This window comes from Halichoeres trimaculatus, unplaced genomic scaffold (genome assembly GCF_033239565.1).
Source record: "Halichoeres trimaculatus isolate MK-OKI-2021-1 unplaced genomic scaffold, fHalTri1.1 fHalTri1_scaffold_13, whole genome shotgun sequence".
Lineage (NCBI taxonomy): Eukaryota > Metazoa > Chordata > Actinopteri > Labriformes > Labridae > Halichoeres > Halichoeres trimaculatus.
In genome coordinates, this window is record NW_027437191.1 from 10,945,838 (window position 1) to 10,965,719 (window position 19,882).

Sequence of the window (19,882 nt, forward strand, 5' to 3'; positions counted from 1 at the left end):
ATGTATATGTATGGAGAGCTGATCTTTTTGACACTGCTTTTACGAAGTGGTGTATTTATTAACAGTTACGTCGAGCTATTGTTTGAAGCGTGTCAACCAACAAACTCAGTTTGTGCTGTAGTTTAGTGTCAGACTGTATTTAGTGTTACTCACAGCCCAGTACTCCAAGACGTGTCTGTAACCTGTAACCTGTAACCTGTAACGTTACAGCCCAAATACACCAGATGGAGTCCATCACTAATTCTGTATTTATTGTTATATAGACAGAACCATCTGAAATTGACTAAGTAGTCACATTTAACTCATCACACTTCAGTAGTTTCACCAACTTAAACAAAAATGCAGAACAAAATCTCATTTAAGTAAGGCAGACTCTGCCCATTATTACATCATGAATGATGTGTTGACCTCAAAGTGCTGCTAAGTTATGCCTCAGATTCACCAGATGTGTCTCCTGTCTGTTGTTCGGTGACTTTGTATGTCAATTCACACGGATGCAGGTTCAGTCTGTCACTTTGCAAATAGGGATGGGTACCTTTCACATTTGAAACTGTACTGATGCCCAGTACCTGGCAACAGTGTTGGGTGTAACAAGTTACAAAGTAACCCGTTACAGTTACCTAACTACATTTTTGGGTAAAAAGTAGTGTTACGTGTTACTACTGAAAATATAGTAATGAAATGTAGTTCCTTATTCAGTTGGGCACAACTTTACTTTTCCCAAGGACTGGTTTGACAGCAGCACTGCCTCAGCTGCGCGTGTGCAACAGTCACAGCCCTCACTGAGGCTGGTCCTCGCAATGGCATGCAGAGAGCAGTCAGTCTTGATGGCATTATTGTCTTTCTTGTCAAGTGCTCTGTGGCATTTTTCAAAATAATGAGCACAAAATGATAACCTGTTATGTGCTACATAGCAGAACTTTATGTAAGCGAAGACACATTTAGGAAATGAGATGGGGTTCTGCCCAAAGTCGAGCACCATAAAATTAATGAGTAACGTAGAAAGTTTCTTTCCATAGAGGGTAACTAAGTAAAGTAAGGGACTACTTTTTCCAGAAGTAACAAGTAATGAGCAAACACTACTTTTTAAAAGTAACTTCCCCAAAACTGCCTGGCAATAGGTTTCTGTACTCAACAGTACCAATTTTCACTACTTTTGTGTTTGTTTAGGTGGTAATAAATATTAAATAGTTTAATAGTGAAATCTCAATTTTTTCAATTTAGCATATTTATTTCTCTATGCAATATACAATGCTGTGTTCATCTCCAGCATGGAAAATCACCTACTCTTCAACTCCCTCACAGTCACAAGGATGAGTTTCAGTACCAAAACATGGTACAGTTTGATTACACGCTACTAGAGACAGAATTTATTTGGTACCTATAAAGTACCCATTTCAGTACCCATCCCTATTTGCAAAACACTAGACAACAAGAGTCCCAGGAATGAGGAGTTCCTGCTCTTCCCAATAAGTTAGGAATAAACCTCTTCCCATTCTTGTTTGGGCAGTGAAACCTGAAACCCGTTGACTCCTGGCCTGGCTGCACGGAGCAGATCCAGTTTAAGTTTACATATTGACTTGAAGTAAAATCAATCAGATCTGGAGTCATGACAGAGCAGAGAGACCTGAGATGCATCTGGTGTATTTTGGCTGTTGGTGAATCCTGGTTATGCCCTTGTGCTCATCTACCAACTCCAACCTCACCAAGCAGAGCTAATGTAATCTCAGTCTTTATTTTATTGATAGACTCTCAAGTTTGAACAGACCACTGCAGAATATCTGCTGACTGTGGGTTGGAATCAACATTATCACAAACAGTTTAACTCATGTTTTAGCCCGTGCTCTATCACTCTCCTGTTTAGCTTTCTTCTGCTCTGATCTCTTTTTTTTTCTTTTGGCCAGTTTAGCTCCTGCTACAAAATAAATCCAAGAAATCCTTTTTCTAGAGTGAAAATGACGGATCTTACTTCTCATTTTGCAAACTCACTTCTCACTGCAAAACTTTGCAGGCTGATGTAGTGTTGTCAAGGGGACTTTAGGTCTACAAATCTATGGATTTGTGTTCTGGGGAGAATCCAACCTGTCCACAGACATTGAGAAACAGCATTTTGAAATATCTGATTTTGGTGCTGGTTATCTCATTTTAAATTGTAGATGATGAACAGAAAAATATGTGAAATAGAGACTAGGCTTGCGGCTAAGGACCTCACAGTACCTCTAGGTGAAGCCTGATCTTATTAGCCTCTCATTACCGTGAAAGCCTTGATTTGATGTGGATGGCCATCCATTTTTAAAAGCCTTTTTAATGAGCCAATATCAAGAAATAATGATATTTTCATGCATCACAAGTTACATCATGCCTCACTTTGAAGCCATATTTCATCCAATTATATTTTAGCAATGTTGCCAAGTTTAATTTCAGCAATTATTTTTAGTGTAACGTTATCACAAGGTCGATAGCAGAAATAACATAAAAATCGGAGCAGGAGTGTAGCATATCAAGTGATCCTGTCAGCCTTTCATCCACTCTGGAATCCAATCTCATCTTTTTCTCCTGTGGTGAACACAGGGATGTATACGAGGGATGTCTGCAGCATTAATACACACTGTGCTTCTCTATACGCCAGGATTTATGCATCCATGAAGACTGTGAGTGCACAAGTGTGGGTGTGTTGGTGTGTCCGTGCGTGTGTGTTTCTGTCGCCCATGAGAAATAGCCTGGAGGAGGTTAACACAGTAACAGAGCAAGGCAATGAGCCAGGATCACTGCTGGGATCCACTGGGAAATAACATGTAAAGAGCTGCCTGTCAGTGCGGGGGCGAGCCCTGGGAAATAATCAGGGATGGTGCAAACCTCTGCCGTCTCTCTGATCTTAATTCCCCATTCTGGGCAAACACACACATTCACATGTACAAACCCACATGTCACTGATTCCACTGTTTCTCCATCAAAAAGCAAACAATGCATCGTTACCGCTGTAATGTAGATAAACACCAGTCCTTTTATCCTCTCTCTCTCTCTCTCACACACACACACATTGTTCTCTGCTATCGCACAGTTTTTCCCGCGATGCACATACACTGGAGACTAGCTCAAAGGCCGATACGCTGACACACTCGTATGGCTTCCTGCAATGACTCCTTCACTCCCTCATCCTCGCACACTTACCTCCAGAGGCCTGATGAATCAAGCAGTGACATCTGTCTTTGTCGTCAAATTGCCTCCATTGCAACAAGCGTAACACCAGTTGATCTATTTGGCATGTTCACCTGGGTTTGTCGTCACTTCAAGCTGTCCACGGTGCAGCAGCTGGAAGGATACCGAAGTCTCTTACATGCAATTTTTGTATCTTGAACCAGATTTGTTCTTTTTTTTTTTAACTGAGACAGGATGTGCCAGTGATCACAAGGCAAATGAAACGGTTTAAAAATCAAGGATGATCTTAAGGGAAAACTTCAGCCGAGTTAATGACAGAGCAGTGGGATTGCTAAGCAGATGTGTCACAGGTTGTTCCTTTCTCCACCCTATCTCACTCCCAGCTCTCTTTATTGCCCTCTGTGGTCCAATGCAATCACTCACACTCACACTCACACTCACACTCATGGCTCTGGTGTAGACAGTTTAATACCACACTGTGCCCTCTCTGTGAGCCTGTGTATCAGCAGACTTTCCTGAGGAACTGAACTGTAATGTCTTACACAAGACGTGTCAAGATTTGGGGACAATCAAGGTCCATTTTCACACGACCCCTGGCTCTCATCTTATAATGTATTATTTATGGCACTGAAATGAATCATGTTCTTAATCCTGTGTACATTTGCATTTGGGTTAACCTTGCAGAGCAGATGGACCTGCCTGATTCAGTTTCTGAAATCCTGCAGATCCATCTTGCCAGGCTTCATTGACCAATGATTTCACTCGGCTAAATTCTGACCAGCCCAATCAGGGAAGAGAGGCGGGAGCAGTGGAAGTGACGAGAAGACGTGACGTCAGCAGACTTTCATACTTATTCTTAAGTTAACTTTACAAAAACAGCAGCAGTCGTCTAACGCCATTATCACAGCTGTTTCTCGGGTTCATGTAGTTGTTCATCTGTTGTTTCTCAGTTGCAACGCACATAAGCTACGTCATACTGTGGCTTGATGTGGATTGGTCTGTGGTGAGTCTGTCAATCAGAACGGTCGTCCAATCACAAGCTGCTGATATTTTTGAAGGTCCCACCTCTAAAAACAAATCCACAGAGATGCTACCCGGAAGGACTAGTGAAATATTTCCGTGCCGGGTAAATGAAACTGTTTGTTTGGCGTGTTAGGTTAGGGATGGGAATTAGGTACTTTTAAAGGTACTGACCAAATTCTGCCAAAAGTACCGGGACCGATTCATGTAAAATCAAAAGGTACCATGTTTAAGTAGCTAAATTCATCCTTGTGACTGTGAGGGAGTGGAAATGTAGGAGATTTTTCATACTGGACATGAGCACAGCATTGCAAGGTTATATATTGAAGAATAAATAAATTGAAAAAATAAATATTTTATTATTAAACAAATTGTTATTTTATTACCACATAAACACAAAAAACTACCAAAAATTGGTACCGTTGAGCACTGGTACTGGTTACCAGGTACATGGAGTTGGTACTGTATCATTTCAAATGTGAAAGGTAGCCATCCCTACAGCTGAAATGAATGTATCGTATATAATTCAGGTCAGAAACATCCTGAAAATCAATCCTGACAAAATCAGATCCTGATCCTGCTATGGAAAAAAAATATCCTGACATCTTTTCCCTATATCACCCCGTAATAGAGAACATTTGTATTGATCTGAAGCAGAGTTTGCTGATGTTTATGCAACACCCAAGACTGCAGAAAACTGACCAGTTATCATCTGGATAACTGAGGGGCAGGTGGGTTTTGATTTGACAAGTCTGCAATGATGTCACAAGTATGTTTGACCAGAATTTTTTACAGAAATTCACAAACAGAAATAGTTAATACTACTCTAATACTACTAAATAGTTTCCTACACAGTATTTATGAATGAGCCTTTAATCAGTATTGTAGCATTTGCAAAAGAGACTTTGAGACATAATCCAGATTTTGATGTTAACGGTTCTTTTGACCACTTCATACCAGTTACTGTTGGCCGTAACCACGACTAAAAAGTAACACTTGGCTCTCTAATTAATTCTTTTACAAGTGCGTCCCGCAACTTTCTCAGAAAACACATCACAGACAGCTGCTGAACTGCAGCTCAAAGGTGATGCATTCACCGAGCCTTGTAATTCTCAAGTACAAAATAACTCATCTTAGCAGTAATATTCCCATCATTCAGTTCAAGAAGAAAGGGTTAAAAAAAAAACGGGAGACTCCTGCAGAGAACAAGAGTGTTGACAGGTATGCATTCATATGTCACTACAGTTAATAAATATGCCAGTAAGAGCTGCTGGTGGTTGTCTTCACCACATCAACCGTGGCCTTTCTTTAATACTCTCGCCTGTGATCAAGAAATTAGAGAAAGTTGTCCTGATCACTGTTATCTTTACCTGTCTGGTTGTTGATAGGCTCCATCATAACAGGGGACACATAATGTAGCTGTGTCACTCCTGATACTTAATTGATGTTGCTTTGAAACGATGGCCCTTTGGCATGGCTGTCTCATTTCATTAACTTTTTGCCTCTTGCCTCTTTCCTGATGTGAGGTGTGTGTGTGGGGGGGGGTCAGAGGGCCGTTTTTCTTAGCATTAAATACATGGTTAAAATATTTCAAACTTACTGAGCAAAAGTTTTCCATAGATTTTAAAGAAAGTTTTCTCTCACTCCAATCCAACAGTTACTTCTGTCTGCCATTTATCTGTTTGATATGACATGAAGTCTGTCAAGCTTCTAACTACAGGGGGTGTTCACATGACGTCTAACAATCAAGACTCTAATTTTCCTGACACCACAAGAGGGGAGGGACTTTGACCTTTGCTCCTGTCTCTGTCCCATCTTCCCAGGCCAGATATTTCCTTAACTACTTCAGACCCACTCGGTTAAAGTCCCCCCGCTGACACACAGGATTTCTTTAACATGTTTCCTTACTTTTCTCTTATCAGCAATAAAGAGTTTATCAACCCATGTCCTCAGTTCATGGAGCATATGTCTGTTGCCGTGTTGTTGTCTATTTGTATGTTGCTTCCAACTTTCTGGCATCCAACTGTAAAACTACAGCTCTGGATCAACACACACTCATGCTTCTTGACTTTATCCAGACACCTCTCACTACAATTACAAGTTGCGTAAATTTTAGTTGGTATTTTTCAATAGAGCTGTCCCTTGAAGGAGATCTTGTGCAGCAAAGTTAATGTGCCACCAAGTCTTTGTTCCTCCACAGTGCCTTCAGTCTGGTTCTGAGTATTCATATGAGGTTTTCTGTCTGTGTAACATCACCTGGCTGACACTGGTCCTCAGCAGCATGGGCGTTTCGACCCTTTATCTTTCCAGCAACCTTCAAAGAAAAGTACAACCAATTTTTTTAAATGTGCAATTCAGCAGTTCTGCAAATACACTGAACGAAAATATAACTCTTTTGTTTTTGGTCCCATTTTTCCAGAAATGAATTCAAAGATCTCAGCCTTTTCCTATAAACACAAAAGACATTTTTCTCCTAAATAATGTTCACAAATTCGACTAAATATGTGTTAATGAGCACTTCCCCTTGCCGAGGTTAATCCATCCACATCACAGGTGTGACACATCAAGATGCTGATTGGACAGCATGATTATTGCACAGGAGTGCCTTAGACCAGCCTCAATACAAGGACACTCTTTGGGTTCAGGTGAAAAAAATGGGAATAAAAACAAAAGTGTTGTGTTTATATTTTCTGGTCAGTGTATGTTAGTCTTATAGTATTTATTCAGATTTAATTAAACTCTATTAAAGCAAAAATAATGATATATACCTCTACTAAGCCCCCCCCCCCCCCCCCCCCCCCCCAAAAAAAAAAAAAATATATATATATATATATATAGAAAAAAAAAAGTGCCCCCTCGATCTTTGTGATTAGTTTCTTCTGAAAGTCACGATCAAACTGGGTGCTCATGTATGAAAATACTAGAGCAGGGCTAGGCAACCTAGGGCACAGGTGCCATAGCTGCCACTTTTCTGTTGTATTCTATTTAACACCTAAAAAGAAATTGAGCACACTATAAATGTTCTTACATAATTCAACAAATACGTTACAAGTCCGGAATGCCCGAATGTGTCTTGCAAGTGTGTCACCACAAAATTCTTGGGTTGACAGTCTGTTAGCTCAAAATCGCATCCATTTTAGCTGCGTTATCAAGGCAAACAAACCAAGCTCCAGTCATTTTTTTCCACATAACTGGACAAGGGAGTATGGCTCTATTTTCAGAGATGGCAGAAGATTGAGTGATATGCACCCTTTGCTGTGAAAGTGTGGTGCGTAGGACATTAGGTGTGCAGAGTCTTTTTGAGACCAAACACGAAACCAGTGTTAGCAAAGTATGCTGAACAGAGTAACACATTCAAAACTTTCCCTCCTGTTAAAACATGGGCAACAGGGGGAGGTTATAGCATTTCTCACTGCGTAGCTGAGCATGGAAAACCATTCAAGGAGACTTTCTTATCAACTGTCAATGATTTTATTAAAGAAGTCTTGGCACTTTGGGCATGAGTGTATTTTGAAGTGGCACGAGTCATGGAAAAGGTTGCCTACCCCTGTACTATAAAGCATCAGGGAGTAGCAAGTTTTAGAGGCTACTTTGCCTTTCAGCAGGGCAGCAATAAAATATGAAAATGCTACATCTCACAAGTAATAGCATTGGAAGATGGTTGACCGGTAGGTACGAAGACTTTTATAACACTCTGTGAATCTGTCTTGGAGCTGAGCAGTCCTTAACATCTGATCCTAAAAACAATGGTTTCTGATTCAATACTTTATCAGTTTTCTGATAATCTTGAACTTTGTTGGACAAAAATGTGACGTGTGATGCTCCTGCTAGATCAAAAGAGCTGAGCTTTTAAAAAGCTGTTCAGCTCTGGAAACAACGATGTATCCAGGATTTCAGTTAAACTAGCGGAAACATCGTCACTGTCCAACACCGGTCTTTCTGAGCTCCAACACACTCGCTGTTGGAAATGGTGATGTCCTTTCAAAAAGTTGTTTTCCTGATCACATACGTCTTTTTTTCTTCTCCTCTGTTTGACAGATAACAGCGTTTGACGAGCTCCAGGCCGACTTCAAGGTGCCAATCGATCAGGGCAACCCACTCCATGCAGTAGGTTTCCATTTTCACTCTGTTAATCATTGATCCCAAATATTTTCTGTGTGTTTCTTGAAATTTTGTCTTTTCGTTTTCCTGAGGATGGAAATAGTTTGCTCATATATCAATTTGTTCAAGGCCAAACACGTAACACAACACATCACTTCTCTTGTGGATCTCAGTATTTCCTCACTCTGTCTTTTTCTTTTCACTGAGTTGAATTCAAAGAGCAGCAAAGACACTGGTTTTGTTGTCCTCACTCCTTTTCTCAGCTGTAGACTCCTGGTATACAGCCTCATCCCAGATCATAAAGAATAAATGAATCATCCTGACAAAATAAATCTTTATTCCAGATCTCCATAAACACAAGCGGTGAGTCGCACATATAACCGAAAAACAAGTAAAAGATAGTCCTTGTCCTGAAACTCAGATCCTCTTGCTGCAGCAAATGCTGTCAAGACTTCACATAGCTCACTTCCTGTTGGACACACAAACTTAAAATGTGTCAGAAACTAGTGGAGATATGTAAGGTTTGTTTTAAATGCTCCAAAGGAAAGCAGGGATATGGTCTGACAGAACAACACTTGGTATCAAAAATTATTTTCATAGTATTTAGTAAGAGAAAGCAAAAGTTCCAAAGACTGAGACTCTGGGACTGTTTTCCTCTCTTCCATCACTTACCAAAATCATTTCATCTTCTCATCTTTTAGTGATTTCATAGTAAAAGAAAAAAATAAAAAATAAAAAAGGAAAATGTGTTGTGCTTCACTGATCCTCAAATTTGGCACAGCGGCAGCTCGGAGTAGTTGTGGAGAAACCGTACATTAGCGCCAGTCAGCACAGGGAAACGGCCTCCGCTGAAGTTGTTTTAGGACGGTTTCCAGCCCTCTAAATCTCTCTCCCTTGGGTCTTTTGTGCTTTTACTTACACAGTTGGTTCTTAATAATGCATGGCAGTACAGTACAGCATGAAGAGTTAGTGTGGAGGTGACTTTGACTTAAGAGCTATAGACTTTCACACTATATCACTTACATGTAAAACAATGATGGACAGAATGTCAAAGACAATGGAAACTGAACAGAGGAGGTCGGTCAGAGACAGAGAGACAGATGATAAGGATTTTTTGGGAAGTTAAACAGAGTATTTGCTCCACTTCTTTGTGTTCTCCATTTTGCAAATCATTATGCTATGCAGAATGCATCAAATGTCCCTCAAGAGGATTGTGCACAGGGCTCCATCTCATTTCTTTATTCTTCTTTTTTCTCATGCTCTTGAAACCTGAACCCATTCTTCCCCCTCGCTTAACGATTCTTATGCGATGTGCTGTGACTGCAGATTTCAGGATGAAATCACAACCTTTAAAATGCAAACACTGCAGATCTTCTACTTTTTTGATAGGTAATTTCTATGACTTATCATAGTCCGACAAAAAACAACAGTGGTTTTCAACAAATTAAAATGTCAAAATATACTTTAAATTACAAAGGGTTACATTGTGTTATGTTAAGCAGGCTCTACCTTTAAGTGAAACCGCTTTTGAGATCCCTGTCCGAATGAAGATCCCAATATCAGAACTGAACTGCTTCATTGATGGAAAAAACAAAGATGCAGCTTATTCTAATTGAGACTGAAAGCACTTTTCAACCCCAGGAACTAGGGTCAGATTTGAGTTCTGGGGTACCAAATTTACCCCTGAAAATGGCCCTGCATGGGTCATTTTGTGTCAAAATATCCTCATCAGATAAGTCTTTAATGATATTCTTAAACTGTGATACAAACTGTTTTTAGAAGGATGCATCCAGTTAAAAGTCATTAATGAACAGGCTCGTTTTTTTAAGCTGAAACATGGTCAATGTCTGATGGCAGAGTAGTCCAGTGATTCAGTGCTTGAAGCTGTTTTAGGTTTTCAGAAACGGCTTCGATCAGCAAAGGCTTTGCAACTTGTGCTTTTCTCCTTTTTAGTGCCAACAACTCCATGTGCAGTGCAACAAATCAAGTCCAGCATAGACTGATTGTTCCTGTGGCCTTTAAGTTGAAAATCACGCAGTGGTAACATATATTTGGGTAGTTTTTAAATCTCTCTTATTCTGTAGGCAACCAAATCTTTGTTTCTCTGACTGACAACCTAGAAACTCAGTGTAAACCATAGACTGTATAAAACATGGACGTAGCCTCCGCAACGTCACCAGTCTGTCTATGACACTTGAAATGAAGCCAATCCGTGGCAGCCACATTCTTTGTGACACTGGCTGTAAGTTTCAATTAGAGTAGCTACAGGGTGCCCGGCAGTCAGGTGACCTGAGCTCTGCCTCTGATTGGAAAATCAGACAATCCTAAAAACTTCTTAACTGCAAAGTTAGAAAAAAAATGTACTCACTGTATAGTGTGTGTTGATAGTGAAATCAGCATTTTAGACCCAAGCCGGTTTTTTGAACCAGGCTGTAAATTTGTTTTTTTATGCTGTAAAAGTCAGTTTTTATGGCTGGGTGTGTACGTGACTTCCAGTCCTTCTGAAGCCAGCCTCAAGCGGATTCTCGTTGAACAGCAACATTTAGCACTTCCGCATAGACTTCATTCTTACTAACTGGATGTTGCCCCTTGGTGTAAACTGTCTTTCATGATCTGTTGGAGACTTATTTTTTACCTTTCTTAGCTTGTGTCCAAACTTCAGGACAAATTTCAGTGAAATAACTTTAAACAGTCCTCATGTTCGTATGTTCAGGCAGAAACAGTTGTAGATCATGAGAAACACATTAATGGAATTAAGAAGCCTGAGAGTTTTGGAGAGGAAAGCTCAGATATTTAGCTTGAAACTTAACTGTTTATCAACTTTTCCCTATAACAGTGTAATGGATTTTTGAAAAGTTTTGTTGAGAGTTGGTAAAATGGTTCAGTTTTGAAATTTTCTTGACCTAAACGTAACTGTACAGGAGTGAATTTTTTCACATCCAATTCTCATGGATATAGGAATGACAAAAGTTGTATTTTATTTATTTTTATTTTATTGTTTTATTATTATTATTTTATTTTATTATTTTTTATTATTTTGTCTACCATGCTGTAAAAAATGCTTTTATTTTGTTGTAGAGATGGACTGGTATTTTTTTTTTTTTTTTTAATTTTTTACTTTTTATTTTTTTTAGTGGCGATGATACCGTTACTGAAACCGATTATAAGCAGTCAAGGTGGCCGATAACTAATATTTGGAGAAAATAATTGTTTGCAGTAGAAGTGAAAACATTGGCATCAATATTTTGAATAATACCAACTCCAACACTTAACTTTATTCAAATTTCTTTGAGCAAATGTTTATTTAACAGCTCCCAGGCTCAGCAGTGCATATTGGAACGTTAAATGAAAACTTGGAAAAATTGGGACTGGGATGCTCATTACGGCTTCGGGAGCGACCGCAGCCTAAAATTGCTTGCTCCCTAAATTGACTTCTTTTTTTGATCTATCAGCCATTAGATTTAAAAAAAGCCAGTATGCTTCAAAACGCTGAACATCAGGTCTCTCCTTAATTTTGACACTGTACCCGACAGGATGACTGATGGAGCCGATCTCAAATTGACTCTAGTTGGACGACAGTTTTATGCATTTCCTTCTTCTTCTTCTTCTTCTTTCTTTGACTTTGTCATGTGTGCAAATTTTATCATGTGCACTATTTTAATGTACACTTCTGCTTCATATATTAACTCCCTTACACAGTCACAAAAGGTGACTTTAATGACATAGAAATATGTTAGAGCACATGTTAAATATTAAAGAGAAATAAAGGCACAGATATATCCAGGTCTGAAATAACTGAGGCAGGGGATGCAGGAAGGAGAGTCATCTGAGGCTGTTTTTTCATCCCTGTGTTTTATGAATGTGAATGTTAGCAGCGTTTTCATTAGCAGAGCTGAATGATGTTCATCACTTTCCCACCAAGGACACACAAGTGACAACAGCTTCTGCAGCCTCTTCGCTCTGCTTAAATGTACCCCACACACTCCTCTCCTCTCCCCTCGTATCACTCCATCTCCCTCCACGCCTGCTGTCTCCCACACTCTGGATCAAGGTTTACCGGGACTGAAGGAAGGGATCATTTCTCTGCATTTTAATACAGTTTGCCTCTCTTGAGCTGAGACTTTTTAAGCATCTTCTTTCACATCATCTTTTAGGGTTTAGTGTCTAGTTATGCTTACACAGCACACTTCCTGTGAGGGAGAGTTCCCTAATTGGTCTGCCTGTTAGAATAAAGGTCTAACCCCCCACCATCCATCTCCAAACTTCCCTTTTCCAACACACTCTCTTTTCTCTACTCTTGTTTATACTCCCCAAAAACTCTTGCCTGTCAAGCCAATTCTCGTTGAGGAACATTTCAAAGAGGCATCAACCTAATTGCTTGCTAATGAGTAGACAGTTGCGTATGTGTGTGTACATGCACGCTAATAAACACACACACAGCACTGCTTTGAGTGGAATATATTTGCATGTCCTCTTCTAAACCCTGAAAAAGATGAAACTAAGTGGAGATGGTGTCATGCATGAATGAATTAGTCTGGTCCGTGTTGAGGTGCATGGTCTGAACCAGAAATAGAAATTAAGGGTGGAGATAATTGGCAATCAGTGCAAGCCTTTCATGGTGTGTGTGAGTATCTAAGTATATATAGCTGTGTGTATACGTGTGCAGGGGATGAGGTCGTATGGAGGACACAGGGAGGGTTGCACTTCTATATTTTCAGAGAACATGAAAGACTTCTGCATGCGTGCAAGGAATATTTCATCCAAAGCTGTCAATACGAAATCCTGTACTGACTAAATTTTTCTGCTCTTCCCCCTTGCAATCATGAATTCCCTTTTTTGCCTGTTGTGCAGCTGGCGAACATCGCACTTCAAAGTCAAACTTTCTGAATCTGAAGAGGTCTTGCTTGTACTTGGAAACATACAATAATGAAAAGTTAAAAGGGAGTGCAGATTTTTTGCCCTGTGCTTTTTGCCGTCTTGCTTTTGAAATGAGGTAAAATCCTGCAAGAATCCTGGAGGACAGGGCAGTGAAGAGTGTGGCATTAATTGGCGTGTCTCAATACAGAGAGATGAACAGTAATACAAATCAACAACAGTCTCCCATATTTTTATTGTTGTTCAGCTGTTACCTAAGACTTGTTTGCAGCATCCTTCCCAGGAACCCCTGGTTTCATTATTCAGAGCAGGCATCAATGAAACATTAATAAGGAGAAACCTCTGTAGCAGTGTGCGCTTCTTAAAATAGTAATCAAATATGCATGTTTGCATTTTCATCCATGCATACTTGAAGAAATGATGCACAACACAGACCCTCAGAGTTTGGAGGACGGACTAGCACCACACCTTCAAAATTGTTAAATTGGAATTTAAACTTTTGTTAGTGTCAAAGACAGAAAAGCATTACGTTTTTCCACTTTCCAAATGTCACTTTTTATTTTGTTCTTTCTGATTTTTCGTGACCTAGGCTGTGTCTCAATTCAGGGGCTGCAGCCTCCCTGGGCTGTAGCCTTTTTTATGTTCCCGACTCCAACGCACCTGATTCAAATGATCAGCTTCTCATCAAGCTCTGCTCGAGCCTGATAACGAGCAATTCATTTGAACCAGGTGTGCTGGAGTGGGGTAACATCCAAAACATGCAGGGCAGGGGGTCCCCAGGACCAGGGCTGTTTCCCAAAGCCAAGGTACCTTGCCTTGCCTTGGTCTGATGTGGGCGTGGGGTGGGCGTGGACAGGCATCCACATCATTAGTCGCTGCCCAAGTGCTGTTCCAATGTTCATGTCCTCCGGAGGCATATGTCCTCCATTTGGTTAGCATGTGGCTAATTGACCAAGGATACACAGGTGTATCCTTCGCTGCCTTGCCATGGCTATAAATACCCAACATGCAACGCGTGAATCTACAAAAAAGGAAAAAAAATGGAAGGAAAAGACGCACCAGTGGAGGCGCGTGGTAAATTCCAAATTAAATGTAAGTAACAAAATACACCTCTGAAAATAACAACTTATACCATGTCCACCGCTTAACTCTTTTGTGTGTCACTCACGTAACTATCATTACTGAGAAGCTGCACCTGCAGAGTGTCAATGATCTGACAATAAAAAAGCAGAAAGTGTAGAAAAGTGGCAAGTTATGACAATATTTGAAGCTGTCTGAGTTCCTCTCAAAATATGCCTTTGTAGGCTGTTCCCGTTTTGAGCAGAGGCAGGACACTTGCCTTGGATTGGAAGGAAGTGGCTTCGGAGGCACTGCCTTCCAAGGCAAGGCAAGGCAAGGTACCTGGGCTTTGGGAAACAGCCAAGGATTGAGAAACACTGGTCTAGTCTACGAAGCATTTCCTGTTTGTCACCCTCTATGTCACACGACACCACCCTCACCTGTCAGGCTAACATTACTTTCAAACACATGAAAACCAAAACCTCACATTCAAAACAGGATGTTTTTTACTTTTTTTTTTTTTTACTCTGTGTCATTATTGTTATTATTATTATTATTATTATTATTATTATTATTATTATTATTATTATTATTATTATTATTATTATTATTATTATTAATTATTTTTTATTATTATTTTCTTTATTGATAGAGTATATAACTACCACTAACGTACATTTTCAACATTTGAGTGCTGGGGGGATGGTAGATAAAAAAAAAAAGTATAAAATAAAAACTGCTGGAATGATTTAATGTCATTTTTGATTTCCCTGTAAAAAAAAATACCAAGTAAGTTAAATATTCTTTGATATTTCAGAAATACAATCGTGTAGTTGTTGCCAGAAATCCTTTACATCAAGATAAAAGAGGACTCCTTCTGGAGTTCGGTCATGTCCATCATCTTTGCCGTTTACTTCGTGGCACCCAAAAAGAGGGTCAGATTCATCGGTAGCATTTAAAGGAGCCTTTGAAACGGGACAGCCTGAAGTAATCAGTCTTTAAATTCAGCCTTCGTAGGCTGCAGCCCCTGAATTGGGACACAGCCCATCTCTGAGGTCGAGAACATGCAATGACCACATCACTTCTATAAAATCATCTGATACATATCCACTCACTGGAGACACACCTACCTCACTAAATGTTGCACTCTTCTTTTTCTTTTTCTTCAAAGTGACTTGTTCACTGACATCAAAGTGTTGAATACAGACAGAGACACATAAGCATCCTTGCTGGGATGAAAAAAAAAAAAAACTGAGTGGTGCTTGCAGAGTTAAAGGCTGCCAAAAAAAGGCTTGGTGACTCATTGGGAAGTGAATAATCTTTAATTCCACACACAACAACAACAAACACAAACAGTAAATCAAGATTGTGTTGCTCTGCAGCTTCTTTGTGAAGCCAGGCTTTCAAATACAGTATTGCTGTGACTCCTTCCTGTCTGTCTGCATCAGCACAGAAACAAGACAAAAATAAACCATCCAGCAGGACTGATCACAAATACCAAACTTCAGTTTTAAGATAACAAGCACAGTTTCTAGTCAAACAAATTTACAAATACAGTAGAAAACACTTCACTTGGATTATCTTGATATGCACTCAGGGGGCACTTTATTAGGTTCACCTGTTCAACTACTCGTTAACACAAATATGTAATCAGCCAATCACATGGCAGCAACTCAGTGCATGTAGTCATATAGACATGGTGAAGATGAGCTGCTGGAGTTCAAACTGAGCATCAGAATGAAAAAGAAAAATGATTTAACAGACTTTGAACATGAGCGTAGTTTTTTGTTAAGACAGTTCTGAAGGTTTAAGAGGGTCCAACCCAGTCCCACTTCAAACCTGATAAAGACGTTAAGGAGTGAGACCTCAGTATGTGTGAACTATACTTAGCATTCTTTAAACACTAAATTTAAATTGTAAGCAGCATAAAAATGTTTGGTTGTTCTGTGGTCAGTTGTCAGTAAAGATACTTTACTGTAGAGTCAACTTCTATCAAGTCCTGACAGAATCAGAGCCATTACAGAGGAACTGGTGTTTTACAGTGAAGAGTGACTGTGCTGACTGGAGACCTTCAGCTGAACCTGTCAGCAATTGTCAGCTGACAGTCACCTTTGAAAAGGGTCACACTTCACTCAGAAATACTATCTGTGGCTGGGAGACATGAAATATGTTTGACTGTAAATAAATAATATTAACCGATGAAATCATACAACCAGTTTTTACTTTGTGTAGTTAATGTAAAAGTTGATTTGAAGCTGAGGTTATGAACACATACAACACGAGGAATCAGTATGTAGGGTAAATGAAAGGAAAGTTTGATTGACAGAAACAGATTTCATGTTTACAGTAAAACTACAGTATATCGTCGCCAAACTTTTTGAGACTGAGGGCTAACTCAAAGGAAACGAGTGGTATAAAAGCCTACTCGCCTGATACAAACTTCTTGAACAAAATTGCTTGGATTGCTTTTTAATAACAATAGTAGTAGTGAAAATAATGTGAAGAGACTGCTCACATGTCAATGTTAATTATTCCACAATTATTAATAATGATTTACACAACGATGATGGGAGGAAACAACAGTGACCAGTGCTGATTTTTGGAACATGCCTCATGGGCACCTGAGGTGGTTCATGCTGGCGCACAGGTGCATGAAAGGATGTCTGTCTCTGTGTCAGCCCTGCCATTGACTGGCGACCAGTCCAGGGTGTACCCCACCTCTCACTGTAAGACAGCTGGAATAGGCTCCAGGATTATAGAAGATGAGTGATCGAATGAATGAATTATAAATCCTTAAGTAAATAATCATAATTATTCTAACACAAGTGGTGCAGTTTTCTGTCTGGACGTTGTTTTATGGCTCCTTTGTTATCACTCATATATCAGTCCTAATTATGATTATGTCCACGGATAACACCGTCAAAAACATCGGGTGACCTGTGCGTGTAAACCCCTCTCTAGTGCACACCTGGATTTCTTCTCTAAAATCATCCGTCCTCTGAATATATATCAACTTGCTGATGTCTTCCATCAACTCAGTCATTTCACACAAAGTCAGGAGTCCTCTACAAGAATAGAAAATACTTTATTTATCCCTGAGGGGAAATTGGAGATAGATCTTACGTTCCCAATAACGATGGATGGAAGGACAGGTCGATGTCATCACTTCTTAGCTCACACCTGAGAACCAGCACGTCATCCTCACCTCCTTCACACCTTGTGGGGAAACATCAGGCCTTGCACCAGTTAGCATTGACATGCTAAAGGACGCTAACTGCTGATTTCACATGTAAACAATGCAGCCATGGTTATGGTATTGTACCTAGTAGTGCCTACTATCCATCAAAGTAGTGTTATTTAAAATTTGAAATTGCATGTTTTGGTGGTGAACCTCCTCAGTTGCTAAAATACATGCACAGCTGTTACTGTTTACAAACAGTAAAAGGGTCTACAATGGCAAACTAATGAAGCAGAGATTGAAAAGCAGAGGCAGCAGGATGATTGGATAATGAAGTTTCCAGGTGTTACCGTTATAGTCAATACTGCTGATCAGGTGATGAGAGAAGCGGGAGATGGACAGAGAGACAAAGAGACGGACTGCAATGATTTTACTTCCATAACTTTCCTTCATTAGCTTGTACTTTGTCTCAAACCCTGTGATTTCAGCTGTAAAGTCCTGTTTACTGAATCATAAACCCTTTTGCACTTCTTGTTATAAACTATATCTATTCCTGGTTTTACTTTGTTCATGTACTGCCTTATTTTTACAGAGGCTCAGGTTGTTGTCTTGTACAGCTGCTGCTCATAGTCATACTGTATGCAAAGGTGAATAAGGATTAGCTGTGAGCTGCTAAACAAAGCTCAAACTGTTTACAGCAAACAAAGTTATTACCCAGATTACTAAAGCATATTTTTAACCTCTTTTTTTCTGCTTTTTGTCTGGTTTGTGTATTTCCACACAGCTTTGATGGTCTACGTCCTTGCGATTATGTTATACTCGTATCACTCCCATCGTCTGCGCTCGCAGCCTGCCACACGAAGCAGAGGAAAGTTGACTTTCACAGGCACAAACAGCAGGACGCTCAGATCAATGTATGATTCATGAGCAGCCAAATTATGCATCGCTCCCTGTGGAACATGCAGGGCTGCCAGTCATGTCCAGATTGCGTCGCTATAGGAATAACTTAATATTTAATGGTGGTGATGGAAGCTGTGGTGTAATGATGGCTGTTAAAGTCAGCATTGTGGAAAACGCTGATTTAAGCACCTTTACAGCTTATTACACATGCAGAAACACTTGAACATACAAATGTCACATCATTGCACTTACATAATGTCTGTGGAGCTGATGGGTGATGTGCCGAGGAGAGTCAAGACGCTGCTGCATTCAGGGCTTCAGAGAGTCTCAACCAGCACTTGTATTCTGTTCAACCCTGTTTCAACACATTGTACTCTCTGATATAAACTTCTCATCTTTATTAGACATTAGGATCCTTAAACAGAAAGTTATAATTTTTTTTTTCCCTTTCCTTCTCCTTTCAGAGGGAGAGACTGCGAAACATAGAGAGGATCTGCAACCTGCTGAGGAAGGTAAGCAAAGAGAGGCTAATCTTGCTTGGATTTCCATTGAGTAAAAACACAATAACTGACTGGTATGCCTGTTAAGTCTTTGAGTATTAATATTCCAGATATTCAGAAAATAAAATGGTAGAGATCATCTTTCAATTTTGGATTAAATTCAAAAATTTGTGACAGATTTAATGTTTCTTTTGTGATCACGCCCTGTAACGTCACATTAAGTAATAACACGATAATATGTAGTAATTAAAATAATAATAAATAATAATACATTTTATCTATAAAGCCCTTTTCATATAAGGATCTCAAAGTGCTACAACTTTATAAAAACAGAGAATAAGAAATTAGAAAAGATAAAAAGATAAAAGGAGGCAATAAGACAGTTGGAAAGAAAAGAAAAATTAAAAACAAATTAAAAACAGCTTAGAACAGGCAAATCTAAAAGCATCATAGTTGGCTCAAAGCTTTCCTAAAATGAAATGTTTTTAGCCCCTTTATAAAACAGTTAGTACAGTTTGTGGCTCTTAAGGTGTCAGGGCCCCATCACTCATAGTCCTCAACCTGGTCTGTGGTGTATAAGGAGGTTTGAGTGGGTGGAACGGAGGGAGTGTGTTGTGATCTAAGGATGGATAAGTTCTCTGAGGTAGGAAGGGGCATGTCCATGGCTGCACTGGTGTGTAATGAGGGAAACCTTATACTCAATCCTGGTGGAGACGGGGAGCCAGTGGAGTGACTGATGAATGGGGGTGATATGATCATGTTCCCGCACTCACATCAGGATCCAAGCTGCTAGGATTTTGCTAGGGATCCCGATGAGAAGTGCATTACAGTAGTTGAGTTTGGAAGAGATAAAGGCATGGACAAGTTTTTCAGCATCTAGGAGGGATAGGATGAGGCGGAGTTTGGCGATGTTGAGGAGGTGGTAGAATGAGGTCTTGCAAAGATGGTTGATGTGTGATTCAAATGTGAGCTCGGGGTCCATTATAATAATGTAATATCTTTTCACTTCATCTTGTAAAAATGCAGCATTTCATGATAATTTGCTGCATTTTGTGATAAAATTCTTGAACTAAATGTAATAAACTTTGCC

At 39.7% G+C, this 19,882-nt stretch overlaps 1 protein-coding gene across 3 annotated transcripts in view; it reads left to right on the forward strand.

Annotated features, from left to right (window-relative positions):
* Positions 1–19,882, forward strand: part of cnih3 (cornichon family AMPA receptor auxiliary protein 3) — a 94,730-nt gene that overhangs the window by 19,576 nt on the left and 55,272 nt on the right. For all 3 annotated transcript variants that reach the window (XM_074684754.1, XM_074684752.1, XM_074684753.1), the window contains exons 2-3: positions 8,218–8,286; positions 18,757–18,804. In XM_074684754.1, coding sequence (XP_074540855.1) covers positions 8,218–8,286; positions 18,757–18,804 — 117 coding nt within the window. The remainder of the gene's footprint in view (positions 1–8,217; positions 8,287–18,756; positions 18,805–19,882) is intronic.